General features: G+C 36.3%; 1 protein-coding gene across 5 annotated transcripts in view; it reads right to left on the bottom strand.

Moving 5' to 3' along the window:
* Window positions 1–403: 403 nt before the first annotated feature.
* LOC106882636 (VPS9 domain-containing protein 1) overlaps window positions 404–15,895 on the bottom strand; it is a 63,300-nt gene continuing 47,808 nt past the window's right edge. For all 5 annotated transcript variants that reach the window (XM_089358450.1, XM_014933379.3, XM_089358460.1 and 2 more), the window contains 5 exons: window positions 12,566–13,396; window positions 10,926–11,128; window positions 8,938–9,034; window positions 4,888–4,992; window positions 404–1,038 (listed from right to left, as the gene is read on the bottom strand). In XM_089358450.1, the coding sequence (XP_089214576.1) occupies window positions 930–1,038; window positions 4,888–4,992; window positions 8,938–9,034; window positions 10,926–11,128; window positions 12,566–13,396 (1,345 nt within the window). In that variant the 3' untranslated portion in view covers window positions 404–929. The remainder of the gene's footprint in view (window positions 1,039–4,887; window positions 4,993–8,937; window positions 9,035–10,925; window positions 11,129–12,565; window positions 13,397–15,895) is intronic.

The following is a 15,895-nucleotide window of genomic DNA, read 5'->3' as shown; positions in this document are numbered from 1 at the left end:
GCACTCCGTCGCTTACGACGTCGAGGGTTCCAGTTGATCCGATCAACGGAGCAGCCTGCTCGTGAAATTAACGTGCAAGTGGCTGAGCACTCCACAGACACGTGTACCCTTAATGTAGCTCTCGGGGATATTCAGCGTGACACAGAGTGTGACAAGGCTGACCCTTTGAATAACAGGCACAACAGAAACAGGAAGTAAGAGTGAGAGAAAGTTGTGGCGGAAGAGTACACCAGGGTTCGCCACCATCCCCTGCCGGAGCCTCATGGAGCTTTAGGTGTTTTAGCTCAATAAACACTCACAACGCCCGGTCTGGGAATCGAAACCGCGATCCTATGACCGCGAGTCCGCTGCCCTAACGACTGGACCATTGCGCCTCCAGGCAATGAAAAACTAAAAACACAGATAAGGGTTTTAAATAAAATTTTAATTGAAACTTTCCAAGTATTTTGTAAACTTTATTGACTTGATATATCATTAGTAATATATTTTATATATTTACCGATTCATTGTTAATGGTCATTTGATATCACTGCATGCTTATTTTATATAGTAGAATTCGATGATAAATAAGATATTGTTTATAAATATTATTGTGGTTGAGTTATTTAATTAGTAATGTATTAGTTATATGGTAAAAAAAAGGTGACCATATAACATATAACAATGAAGTAATTAAAACAGTTGAGCTGTTTGCTCGAGAACAAACAACACAACATCTGTGTGATATAAACCAGATAGCTTACTGAAGCTAATAAATGCCATCACTGCTTGTTGAAAACTTTACAGAGAATCCCACACAACATGGAATGTAAATCTATAGAAGAAATTGGGGCAGGTGGAAGGCTCAATATTATTTCCAGCATATAAATGCAAAAAAACATTGTTTTTGCTGAAGAATTTTCCAAATATCACATAAATACAATTTCATACTAATTTCCAGGTAAAGTGTGAAAGACTTTTTCTGAAGATAGAGATGTAAGATATCCAAGAGCTGTTTGGAACGAAGTCAAACAGTAGCCACCTTCACCAAGAAGATACCTAGACAGAAAGAAAAAACAACAGTAAAAATTATGAAAATTCTGTAAAATTTTAAGCATATAGTACACACACACACACACACACACTTTACACCTCCAACAGAGCATGCCCACTTCATTTCTTTCTAATCTCCATACATTCTTTGCACCCATATTTCACAATCATGCAACATTGCATTTCATACAAAAGTATTACATAATCAACTCTTCAGTCAGAGGCATAGAAAGAACTCCTTTGTTGCCAGCAGAAGTTATAACTCACTGAACTTTACTTTATTTTTACTCTGAATGTCATACATTCAGAGCAGTAAATTTCACTGCAATCACTAGCAGAAAACTCCAGGCAGTTTTCTGCTAGCCCCTTGATAATATTTTCACATTTGATTCCCACTTCTAATAATTTTTACGTCTAATTATTTCTTTGTATAATAGTGCTTTCTTAGTAAATATTGTTTTCATTATTTTATCACAGTCATAATCTCTCTCTCTTTTAAACAAACATCATGATAGTCCAACAACAGAGGGAGGAGCAATTTGTCAAGTTCTACCTTCCCCTCAAAGCAACATAGAGATTACAATTCAGCAGCCCATCTGTAAGCTTTGCAGTGAGTGTGTGTGTGTAAGAGAGAGAGAGAGAGAGAGAGAGAGAGAGGAGGGAGGAAGAGAACATTGCAAACAATGAATGAAATGAAAAAAATCATATAAATAAAAGGGCATTACTTCAGATATATATGCTCCCAACTTTGTTGCCTCATAACATCCAGAAAAATGGATACTTTTTAATAAAATTTTCTACAAATACCACTTAGATGTTGTGGTTTCAGAGTATATAGGGATTTGTGGGAAATAATTTTTCCAAGTGGGTGGAGAGAAGAGTTTTGAAGAATTCACATGATCTTTTTTCCCTCATAGCTTTCAGGAAAATGGGTATACAAATCCCTTCCAAACAGCATAGATTACAATTATAAAGAAATTTGTGAGGAAAATTTTTTCATGGATTTTCTCCATTTCATTTAAACCACAGCCTTTGAAATGATGGGGTTGGTGGGGAGATGTATCTTTGTGTGAAAAAAATTTTGAAAACTTTTTTTTTACAACCCCACTCCCTCATCATCACAATCCAGACCTATTTTGACCAATTTTTTTTTTTTGCACTTCAAAACCATGGGAAGAGCCTTTTCAGCTAAAAAAAAAAAAGAAAAATTGTTATTTTCAGAGGGAAAATTGAGTGATTTAAGGGCGATTTGGCTGTTGTTTCTAGCACATCCAAAGGCAACCCTCTTTGTTTCTTTATCACTCTCGCATGTATTGATATTTTTCGATATTTTTTCCGCATAAATACATTTATATGCTGCTATAAAAAAGAAAATTTGAGAAATTACAAACTTTTTGCAACCCCACTCCTTGCCCCCGATTGTTCCTGTTTAGAAATTAAAATATTGGAGAAGGTCATTGCTGGCATTTATCCACAGTGATTTCAAAACATTACGGAGATGTACTTGCATGGAAAGTGATTTGATCTGAAATTGTGTGCTGAAACAAAAACAAGTGCAGCATGCAAGATGTTTGTAAGCCATTCAAAAACACACAAAAACAGTTAGTTTCACTTTTCTTTTTTCATTTTCATTTTATCTAGTTTCAGCTCATGAGCTGTGGCCATGCTGGGGCACCACCATTTGGTGTTGCTACACAATTTTACTTCACGAATTTTACTTCAGGAATTGACATTTGGTGCATGAGAGAGTTTGATGCAGCTGCTCTCATCTGCACCTCCTGCCGTGCTTCAACATTTAAATTTCACAGAACTTCACAAAAGTGATGCAGCATGAAGTTTTGCTAGTGAACAGGTCGTGCTTTCAAAGCAACAAATATTTTGGCACAAATGAAATTTAAATGTTGAAATGAAACTGTTTTTGTGTGTTCTTGAATGGCTTACAAACATCTTCCATGCTGAAATTGTTGTTGTTTTAAAAAAAAAAAGAGTTATGTAAAGGATAATTCATTTTAATAACATACTTTCCAGTTAGAAAATGTTTTTCCTTACACACACACACGGCTTCGTTTGATTCAGGTGGGGGTAAAAATTTAGATTACAATTTATTGTTTTTCTTCCACCAATGGACCACGCGTGTGTTACTTCAGCATCATCATTCCATAAAATGTGTTTCATGAGAGAAAAATATTGAAAAAGCATCAATACATGTGGGAGTGAAAAGGAAGGGTGGTTTGGGTTGTGCTAGAAACAACAGCAAAACTTCCTTTGAATTGTTCGCTTTTTCGTCTGAAAATATTTACAATTTGTTTTGTTAGGGTTAGGGTTTTTTTTTTTGTCACGCCATAAATGGGTGGTGTGCGTATTCTTCACCTCCACCCCAGATAGTTATTATTGTAAGGCTTATAGCATTCCAAACAGCCATAACAACAAAATCAATTTAAAATTTTGTTTACAAAAATTATATGGGTATTTTAAATTTTCATTCAATAAATAATATTTTTACATTACGTATACATTAATACAATAAACTGTCGATTTTCCAAATAGCGAATTAAAACTTGAAATAAAAACATTAAAAGAGAAAGTAAGAAACTTTGCAAATGAAAATGGAATACTCTGCGGTTTGAACTACATCTCATCTAAGCTAATTCTCTTCTTGATTAGTTATGCTATAACACTTGCTATTACTTTCCAAGCTTGATCCATCAATTTATTACTTCTGTAGTTGCTTCCTTCTAAATCATCCCCTTTGCTCTTATAGTAGTTGGCAATATAGATAAACAGAACACCTCTCAGTATTACCTGATTGACTGCATGTGACAAGAGTATGTCCTATTGCACCAGATGTTTTCAGCATCTCAGTGATTATACCCAAAGGCTTAGCTGCTTTCCCAGCCTTCATATCCTTAATTGTACTTTTAACTATATAGTTCTCAACTTCAAGAGTTGGTTTGTCTGTTGGACCTATTTGTGGTAGTCTCCCCATCTCCCATAGATTTCCTTTATTCAGCAATCTCTGAAGGAAGCATTTCCATGCCTGTGCCTGTTTCTTCTCTACATCAGAGTGGGGAAAGCACATCACTATCATTCTATATACATGACGTCTTGATTCACACTGACACACTACAATCCAGAACACCTTGCGTTTCTGACCCTCTCATTCCAGAGCACCATCAATTCAAGGCTCCCTTCTATACAGTTTCCATCTATCAAATTCCACTCAGAACACATTTGCTAACAAATAGCAAATAACTATGGTAGAAGACACCCAAAGTGTTATATGATGATGTTGAACCCAGGGGTTTTAAAGTGAACTTCTTAAACAGACAGCCATGCTTGCACATAAGAGAGGATGCCTGTCTATTACACACTTTGCACATAAGAATATTTTAACACTGTGCTAAGAGCTGATAAAATACATTAGTTATTTCATAATTTGGCACGTTATAACTACAGGTAGAAAAGTGTAATAACTTCATATATTGTAACCATTGGTAGAAAAACATAGTAACACACACACACACACACACACACACACACACACGCACACACACACTGTAAACAAAGACATGAGAGTGTGGTACCATATTTTCCAGCATACAAGTCAATGTAGTATATAGTGTAAACATTCAAACATTGTCACTATTTTTCCAAATCCTACTGCATTTCACATAGAACTTTTGGTCTTCCAAAGACATCTTGGTGTATAAGTCATCCCACCTTTTTTAGCTGCAAATTTTAATTTGAAAATTCCAACTTGTATACTGCAAAATATGGTTACCAGACACAGTGAAACCATAGATAAAAATAAAAGTACTGAAGACAAGTGAAATAATAAATATGAGTTTATGTTACCCTTCATGGATCAGTTCCTCTATGGCAGCACATTCAGATACAAGTTCTGGTAGTTCACTACGGATCAGCACATAATGCAGGATTGGAAGCAGATCATCTGCACCACTGAAAAGAAGCAATTCTAAAAACTTAATGGTGTAGTGGTGATTGTGGTAATGATAATAGTTGTGGTAACACTATAGAATTAAGAAGGGATTCATTGGCTGGCTTGAAGTACCAAGTTCAACTGTACCTATATATCTGGAGGAAAGTGTACCTTTTATCTGCTTAGGATTAAAGAAATTGGAAATACATCAGCCCCATATGTCTCTATAATTCAGAAAAAATTAGAGGCATAGCAACTGCTCAAGAAGTTCAGTATTTTCTATTTCTGTAAATAATTCCCAACATTTGGAGCTACATGTATTACATGTAAGATGTTGATGATTTTTTGGAGTGTGACATTTTGACATTGATGAGCATGGTTCTTAAATGTTGTTGGGATGTAGGGCATTGGTAGTTTTGCTTTCTGTTATTAATTTTTTTTCTTTCTTCTTTTTTTTCTTTTTGTATGTCTTCTATAGGCATAAACTTGGACCCTGGCAAAAACATTGCAGGAATGACTAGATGGATGCTACACCCGCTTACTCCAACATGCACTGAATATCAGATAGCAACAGAGGGTGATCAATGAAGACCTCTACAGGGACCTTCCCCTGATATCAGAGGTTGTCAAAGCCAGGAGACTCCATTTTGCTAGGCATTACTACTGGGCCAGGAACAAAAGTATGAGGGATGTGTTACTCTGGGAACCAACACATGGCTACAGGAGCAGAGGTTGACTAAGCAGTTGACCAGCTACAACATATGCTGACAGGCTAGTGATTGACAGCAGTCTATCAGTTCCCCATCGTCAGACATGTTTCCACAGCTGGCAGAGTGATGATGATGATGATAATGAACGTTACAGATTCATCTATTGTCTCCCTCCCGACTTTCTGTCCCCCTTTGTCCTCTCTACCCACATAATATTTTCCACTATTCCTAGGGGAGCTACTGTCCACTTTGAGTAGTACAGTTCTTGATAAAGTATCTTATATACAAGTAAACTCTCAAGAAAACCCCATGTAACACTTAATTCAAAGGTAAAAATTCTGATTGTCTCATATTATTACGTACATTATGTACCACAAAATATATCTTATTGCAATACATGAATTGTAACATTTATTATTATCATGTCTGACCATGAGGAAATACTATCTTCCTTGGAAACAGGTAAGAGTTGGTGACAGGGAGAACATCCAGTCACAGAAAATCTGCCTCAATAAATTCCATCTGACCCATACAAACATGGAAAAATGAATGTTCAAATGATGATGATACATATGAGTATATATGTATGTATGTATGTATATTTAAACATATACATTTATACATATATATATATATATATATATATACACACACACATCAATACATATGCACACACATATATATATGTATACCAGCGTTGCCTTACTGGCACTTGCGCCGGTAGCATATTAGAAAATTATTCGAGCAAGGTCGAGCGAGGTCGTTGCCAGTGCCGCTGGACTGGCTCCTGTGCAGGTGGCACGTAAAAAACGCCATTTTGAGCGTGGCCGTTGCCAGTATCGTGTGACTGGTCCTCATGCCGGTGGCATGTAAAAGCACCCACTACACTCTCAGAGTGGTTGGCATTAGGAAGGGCATCCAGCTGTAGAAACTCTGCCAGATCAGATTGGAGCCTGGTGCAGCCATCCAGTTCACCAGTCCTCAGTCAAATCGTCCAACCCATGTTAGCATGGAAAGCGGACGTAAAACGATGATGATGATGAAGAGGCATACCTCACCCTACGTCATTAATCGGTTCCAGGAGACATGACTTAAGTCGAAAAATGACTTAATTCAAATTAACTTCACTCTAGGCTAGGCCAAATTTACTTGTCTCTAGGCTAAACCGATAATAACCATTCCCAGTTCTGTACTTTATTTATGAATGCATGTTCAATAATACAGGGTTAATAAAAACCTATTTTAAGCTTACAAACAAATAATTTTTATTTTTTAATACAGTACAGTAAAAAAAAAAAGTAATCTAAATTATGAATACAATTTGGCGGTGTTTATTGTACATCGTGGATGCTTTATTTATGAATGCGGATTGCAATAAGACATGGTAAAATAACAACCTTTTTTTAAGCTTAAAAAACAAATTCAATACTTATTATTATTTTGCAATAGTAAAAAAAAAAACTAATTTATTTTAAATTTACCAATATCTACATACAATTTGGTGATTTCGTGATTTCATGATTTCATTCATTAAGCTACATTACTTTATGGTGTGTATCTTAACATTTACTGTACATATTTTAATAAGATTTTATGTTTTTATTCTTATTTATTCTACAGCAACATGGTTTTATGTGCTTTTAATGGTTTTCTAGTGATTTTACAAGTCCAATATTGGTGGCTGACAGACATAAAGTCGAGTAAAATGACTTAACTTAATTTCTATTTTTCCCTATATCATTTTTGAAAACCAATGTATAATCAAGAAAGACTTAAATCGAAACGATTTAAGCCAAGGTATGCCTGTATATATATTGGGTCGTCCTATAAATAATGCGGTTTTTTTCAATTGCATGAGTTAAAAGTCAGAGGGGAACAGGATAAACTACCTGCATCAACTTGCTATAAAAGCAGGTAGTAATTTTATCTTGTCCTTATTCTTAGTGCAAGTTTTGAAGAGTGCAGTTCGATTTTAACAGTTATTTTTTCAAAGCTATAATGGAAGTGACAAAGGAGCATATTCGGCATATTTTGCTTTTATAAGTTCAATAAAGGCAACAATGCAACAGAAAGTGCAAGGAATGTTAATGCAGTATATGAGGATCGGACAATAAGCGTAAGCCAGTGTCAACAGTGGTTCCAGAAATTCCGAACCAGAAACTACAGCGTAGAAGACGAGCCTTGTCCAGGAAGATCTGTAGAGCTCGGCGAGGACGTCCTGCAAACCCTGGTGGAACAAAATATTATCATAACTGTTGAGGAACTAGTAGAGAAGCTTGGATTTGGTCATTCAACCATTCATCGACACCTGCATGCAATTGGAAAAGTTAGCAAATTGGGTCAATGGGTTCCTCACAAACTTTCAGAGTCTAATCACATGCAGAGAGTGAATGTGTGCTCTTCTTTGCTGTCACATCTCAAACGAACCTTCTTTGGACTGGTGATGAGAAATGGGTTCTCTATAAAAATGTTAAGCGCTGTAGACAGTGGGTAGGAAAAGGAGAAACACCAGCAACCTAGGTCTTCAGCCACGTAAGGTGTTGTTATCTGTTTGGTGGGATATGAAAGGTTTAGTCCACTTTGAACTTTTAAACCCAAATCAAATGATAACACAGGAGATCTACTGTAAGCAGCTTGAGTGGCTTAAGTCAACACTAGAAGAAAAACAACTATCTTTGGTTTCAAGATGAAAGGTGCTCTCCCATCAGGATAATGCTTGGCCACATACAACGAAGATGATATTCTGGAGGCTGGAGCAGTTTGAATTGGAAACGATGCCCCACCCACCACATTTGCCGGATATTGCCCAACCTGATTATCATTTACTCCACAGTCTTCAAAATCAGTTGGATGGAAAAATCATTAATTCTGTAGACGAGGTCAGGACAGTACTGGAGAAGTATTTTTTGTCACAGACAAATGAATTTTAGAAGAGGGGCCTTGCAAGTCTACCAGATAGATAGAAAAGCATTGTAGAAAATGAAGGAGAGTATATTTTAGATTAAAAAACAACTGTTTATCTAAATTTTGAAAAATAAAAAAAAAAGTATAAAAAAACGCATTATTTATGGGACGATCCAATATATATATATAGATAGATAGATATAGATAGATACACACATACACATACATATTTATACACAAACACATTAATACACACACACACACACACACACACACACATACATATTAATGCATATAGAAACATAAGTATTTAAGATATAATGAAGGAAATGCCACATGTGGTCTACATACACTGAAGGTGCATGATCTTCAATATTGCTCTTTACACCACTATGACTTGGATGTTGATAATCTGCAATGCACTGGCACACCTGTCGGATAACACGAACTGGAAAACAAAACAGGAAGTAATCATCTAGAAACATTTCACTCTCTTTAATGATTTGTAGGGACACAGTATTTCATTATGCAACCATAATATACTAAAAAGTATATTAACATTTTTTATAAGCCAATATCATGTACTACTGTGTTAGCAGTGCTATTACTTCATTTGTTCAAGTTATCTCTACAGATTCTCTATAGAAATTATAGCTGGCACCGATTTTGTAACAAAGTTTCATATCCGAGACACCTGATGTAAACAACAATATGCTCCTTCCTCAGCACCCATCAACTCATTCATTATCCATGAACTCATTTGCTTAAACAGCCACTAAATATAGCAGTGTAATGTTATTGGAGATACCAATTTTACATATTAAACACATTCCTGGAAGCTGGTAGGTAAATGTTAATGAATTCTAGGCACATGGTATTTCGTTATGCAACCATACTTTATACTTTGTAGTATATCATGGTTGCATAACAAAATACCATGTGCCTAGAATTCATTAACAGTTACAAATTCAACGACTGGCACCCATGCCAATGTCATCTCCTTCATTGGACACATAGCTCAGCTTGCGAAGACCTGTTGGGGCAAGCGAAAGCGAAATTGTGATGGCACCTGTGCCCAGTGTCGCCTTCCTGGCACTTGTGCCGGTGGCATGTGTAAAGACATTCGAGCGAGATTGTTGCCAGTGCCGCTGGACTGGCTCCTGTGTGGGTGGCACGTAAAATACACCATTTTGAGCGTGGCCATTGCCAGTACCGCCTGACTGGCCTTTGTGCCGGTGGCACGTAAAAGCACCCACTACACGCTCTGAGTGGTTGGCATTAGGAAGGGCATCCAGCTGTAGAAACTCTGCCAAATCAGATTGGAGCTTAGTATAGCCATCTGGTTCACCAGTCCTCAGTCAAATCGTCCAACCCATGCAAGCATGGAAAGCGGACGTTAAACGATGATGATGATGATTACCTACCAGCTTCCAAGAATGTGTTTAATATGTAAAATTGGTAAATTCAATACCATTACACCACTTTACTTAGTGGCTGTTTAAGCAAATGAGTTCATGGATAATGAATGGGTTGGATGGGTGCTGATAAACAAGCAAAAATTCCTGAAACATGTCAAATATGCCCATTACCCATTTTTCATCTTTGATCTCATTGTTTGTTTACATCAGGTGTCTCAGATCCGAAACTTTGTAACATGGGAGCCAGTCAGCGGGCACTGGCCACAGCTATGATATTGGTTTTACTTGACTCAACAGGTCTTCTCAAGCATATCATATCGCCCGACACATCAGGAGTACCCTTAACTAGACCAGATATGCGTGGCTGCGATTTCACTTTAGTTGCCGGGTCTTCTCAATCACAGCATATCTCCAAAGGCCTCTGTGAGGCCCAATGTTCGAAGGTCATGCTTCACCACCTCATCCCATGTCTTTCAGGGTCTACCTCTTCCACAGGTTCCTTCTACTGTTAGGGAGTGGCACTTCCTCATGCAACTGTCCTCATCCATATGTAACACATGACCAGACCAATGCAGTTGTCTCTCTTGCACACCACATTTGATGCTTTTTATGTCCAACAGTTCTCTCAAGACACTTACACTGTCGTGTATGCACACTGACATTACCCATCCAGTGGATCATACTAGCTTCATTTCTTTCAAGCCTACGCGTGTCCTCAGCACTCATGGCCCATGTTTCATTGTCGTGTAGCATGGCAGTTCACAAACATGCATCATACAGTCTACCTTTCATTCTTGTTTGATGACTGCTAATAAGTGATATTCAATAACTAATTCAACAGCTTGGTCTTCAATTTTGCGATGGCACAACATACACTATTTCAAAATTCATAAACTTAAAACCTGCTTTGCAATTACTTACCTAAGCATTCCATTTTCATTAAGGGTGTTGTCAAATCTTTCACTGATCTCAACTCTTCAACTGCAGACTGATAAGGAAACTGACCAGAAGTGGAAGACTGTTCAAGACAAAGATTTGGTGCCACATCAACATCTTGTGGCATTACATTCTGATAGTCAGTCATTACCTGAGCTGCTTTATATTCTTCATCTCTATGAACAATTCTGAAATACAATGTATATTGTCAGTATTAATTTTCAAATTAAACCTAATGTTTAACTTCTAGATAAAAAGATTAATTACTGAAAAAGTGAATACAGACACAGTAATGTGAAAATAAGATTATTTTTCTCACTAAACAGTGAAAAGATGAGAAAACATTAAGAACTTTAATTTTTTTCTTAATAGTTTTACATTTATCTTCACATTTTTTCTTCTGCTACCTAAACAAGTACAATGGGAGAGTTGTGTCTGTCTTTTTGCATTAGATTTCATATAATTTATATCTTGGTGGCCCATATGTAATTGTTTTAAAACTAGATGTCGTAATTTTTGAGAAATAACAACTCTCTCACCAAACATGAGACAATCATTCATGGATGATAAAGCACGGGAAAAACTGTTTCTGATCTTCTGAATGGACTTTTCTAGGCCAGCTTGTTCATTGATATCTACAAACTAACTGCAAGGTAGAATTATTTAGCAGCTCTCAATTTTGGCCTACGCTCCTGTCCTGGACGCTCGATAATTGACCAGCTCTGATTTTGCTGGAGTTCTGTGAAGAATACCTTCACAAAGTATTATTAACTCCAACATTGCTGTTTCTATACCTGACCTGACCACTGAATAAAAGATTGTTTTATATTCAGATGCTTCCTTGTTCTGCTAATTTTCCTCAAACATTGATGTAAAGAAATTGTGTAGCACCCACTCAGTGCAAAATACACAAACAAAAATTTCCTACACTCTTATATATGCAAAAATGAGTTACAAATTCTTTCTACACTAGAAAAATCTAGTGGGATATATTTTATTAGTCTAGTACTTGAGGCCAAATTACAAATACAGTGTAGACACAAAGGGATAGGTACAAGCAATAGGATCACTGTATAATGAATAGTTGCTTTAATTATTACAGGTCTACAGAAAGTAACCCACTTCAAAGTATCCTTCCTTGATCACCCTCTCAATGAGTCATATACACGAATACTAGGAGTCACCTATCTTTTGTTGTTTTTTTTACACCTTTTTTATGTTGTTCATATGATATTCTAACACTTTAGCATTTAATCCAGCCATATCCATCCCAAATATTCTACCCATTTCATGTTTAAACTGGCTAGATGTGGCTTCTTACACCTACCCTACAATGCCATTCTAAAAATAAACAATCACATCATTGAAATCTTGAAGCTGGAAGATAATGCATGATTAATTCAAAACAATGTGAAGAAATAAGCAATTAATTTGGCAGAATAATCTGAATGCTAAAGGTTAATGAAGTTTAGATGTATGTATTTTATGAGAGGTGTACATTGAATACTATGTTCTACATGTAAGAAGAGTTTGAATGCATATCTTCTAACTCCCGATTAATATAAATGGAAAACAAATAAACTGCAAAAATCATAAACTTAGTGAATAAATTGGAAACATCTTACCTGAAGAGTAGCAATAAATGAGGCCAAATTGGTTTGAAAAACATCTCTTCAATACAAGCATAAATTTGGTCTCGGCCTTCACCAGAATCTAGTTCTTCATAACAGACAATAAACATCTTCATTATCTTTTCATTGTAAAGTAATATATCTTTACTGATGTTATGTAAATGCCTTTGATATGCTTCATCGGTTAGTTTCAAGATATAGACAGATTCATCTATTACTTCACTGCTTGAGTAAGACTTCAATAAACTACTTTCATCAAATGAACTTGAACCCATATCATCAGATTCCTCATCTTTTGATGTTTCTGTAAACTGTGCCGGATTTACAGTTTTTAGTTTCACTTTGTTCAGCATCTTCTGTTCTTGAATTAGATTTTCTTGCATTTCATCGGATACTTCAAGAGCAGTAAGAAGTTGTTCTTTATTTGAAATGATTATATCTTCCAGCGTATCATCCTCCATATCCTTCATATAAGTTGAATCTGTTATATTGTCTTCTACTTTCTTATCTTCTGAAAATGGTTCATTGGACTGCTTTCCAGCTTCTTGCTCATTTCTATCACATGCTGTTCTATTTTCCTGAACTCCAGAGTCATCGTTACTGGAAGTATCCTCCAATGATGGTGTTTGCTTTGTAAAGGCAAGTTCACCAGTAGATTTTGAACTATCACCTTCCAGTTGTAAACCAGATGTGTTTTTATGGACATTCAATGGAACCTTTATTTGGCTCACTTCAAATGATCGTGACTGAGTGAGTCGTAAGAGATTTCGTAAAACCTTTTGTTGATACTTGTTCAGCAGCGCTGTCAGAGGGTGATCCACACATCTGTAGTTTATAAGAAGGGAATTAATAGAGATAATCAGGTAAAAAAAGGTTAATCTTGGAAATGAAGAAAACCATGTAATTAGAATTGGTGATGCAACAATGTCAATCTACGGAGACAAATATTCTAGCAAGTTGTTTTGCAGGGTCTTGAAGAGTGAAGATATCCACCATGAAATACCGAGAAAGAGACCCATCATACATATGTATGTGAGTGCACGTGTGTGTGTGTGCGTGTGTGTGTGTGCATGTGTGTGTGTGTGTGTGTGTGTCTCTCTCTCTCTCTCTCTCTCTCTTTCTCTTTCTCTCTCTCCTTGCCTTGACATCACTGAAGGTTTTCTCTGAGTAATTGCCCTCTTTATGCTCAACACTGTAGAAAGCACTGGGGGACTGAACCACTGACACATGCCAAACTTAGCCCTTTTATTCACCTTTCATATATAGAGATAATCAGGTAAAAAAGGTTAATCTTGGAAATGAAGAAAACCATGTAATTAGAATTAGTGATGCAACAATGTCACTAATTCTAAGAGCAGGACTTTTTAATTTATATTCCACCCTACTGTCAGTGATATTAGAAGACAATGATGAGTTTTATTTAGTCAGTGGTGGGTGAGAAATTAATTGCATCTTTCACACTGTCACCAGCCATCAGAATTAGGAAAACTGTTTGAGCATCTTTGGAACTTCACAATGAATTTGATTGTCAGCTGGATCTGTCCCATGTAGATTAATATCTACAGTTCCCCCCAGCTTTATAACAACAAAATACATAACATATCCTGATAAAAAATATGCACCATAGTAAAATAAATTTGAGTAGATTTGATAGTAAAAACTGAAAGAAACCCGTCGTGTGCGTGTGTATGTGTGTGTGTGTTGACATCACTTGAAGCATCACTATCATACAATGTTGTTTGTTTCTAGTCTTCTGTAAAAAACATGTCTGGCCATGGGGGAAATATCTTTCTTGGAAACAGGTGAGGGTTGGCAACAGGAAGGGCATCTGGCTGTAAAAATTCTACTTCTATAAATTCCATCTGATTCATGTAAGCATGCAACGGTGGACATTAAATGATGGTGATGAGTCCCTTCCATCTTTACAACAACCAAATAAATAATGTATCTTGTTACTAAATATACACCTTAGCAAAATAAATTATAAAAACAACTAAATTTGCAGAACCATCCAACCCAGCTATAACATAAGACAGTTACAAAATGTTCTAGATCAACCCAACTCTGAGATGGAAAACAAGAATTCAAAACATTAGCTTTTCATTCTACAAAGCAAATTAATTCACAAAACTCTTGTACAAACTTTTCCCTATATATTACTTCATATTAATGCAGAGGATCACCAGATTCCTAAGATTCTGGATCTGACAATATCAAATGTTAGTGTACTACTACTAATAGATGGCATATTACACAGCAGTATAATACTACTACTACTAGATGATATATTACACTACTATGCTAAGGCAGTGAGCTGATAGAATTGTTAGCATGCTGGACAAAATGCTTAGAGCATTTTGTCTATCTTTACATTCTGAGTTCAAATTCCACCAAAGTTAACTGCCTTTCATCTTTTTGGGGTCAATAATATTGAGCACTAGGGTCAATATAATCAACTAACCCCTACCCCAAAATTTCAGGCCTTGTGGCTATAATAGAAAAGATATCATACCACTATGCTACAGTGTATTCATTGTGGGTGGGGTAGGACAATGGAGTTGATAGAATGAAATAGTTCTGGTAAGATACTGATGGGGTACATAATGTATGGACATTGATGGAGTGGAATAGGGTGCTGATGATTGGTGTGATAGTTTAGGTCAGTGTTTCTTATGGGTGGGGACTACAAGAACTGAAAAAGGGGAGGATAAAAGGGAATAGACAATTATATATTGTACTTCGAACTTTATAATCTTGTCCAACTCCACAGCAAAGAAAGAACTATATAGATGCAAACTCAATTTTGTTTTCTCAATAATAAAGAGCACAGAAAAACTTCGCTAATGTTCTTTGTCAGAGTTTTAGGGTCTGCTATTTGTCAGTAAAAGAACTACTGGGTTAGGTTGAAGCATTAATAGGGTGAAGTAGGAGTCATGATATTGACATGGGTAGATAGGTCTGTGGTAGTGATGATGGGTGGGGGGTAGCTCTTCAATATTGGGTGGTTGAGGACTATTGATTGAATGTAATCCAAATATTATGATGTAATCTACATAATGGTTTGTAAAAATTAGTTGAGACAGGAAAACCCTAATCCCAGTTTCTGTTGATATTAAACAGTTTGAGAAACATCTCTCTCCATTCTGTTTTTTCATAGATTTCACCCAGAGAAGCATCTTAAGTCAAAACTACTGAATTTTACAGAGCACCTACGAAAAAAGAGTGATGAACTGTACCTCCCAACAGCACTTATATAGATAGAGCTAACTGGGCTGAGTCATTAAGGGTTAAGTGTCTCACACAGTGTAACACCAGTGATGCTAT

Source organism: Octopus bimaculoides, chromosome 1 (assembly GCF_046866305.1).
Source record: "Octopus bimaculoides isolate indiv1 chromosome 1, ASM4686630v1, whole genome shotgun sequence".
In the NCBI taxonomy this organism is placed as follows: domain Eukaryota; kingdom Metazoa; phylum Mollusca; class Cephalopoda; order Octopoda; family Octopodidae; genus Octopus; species Octopus bimaculoides.
Note: the sequence above shows the minus strand (reverse complement) of the source record. Positions and strands in the feature narration are given on the sequence as shown.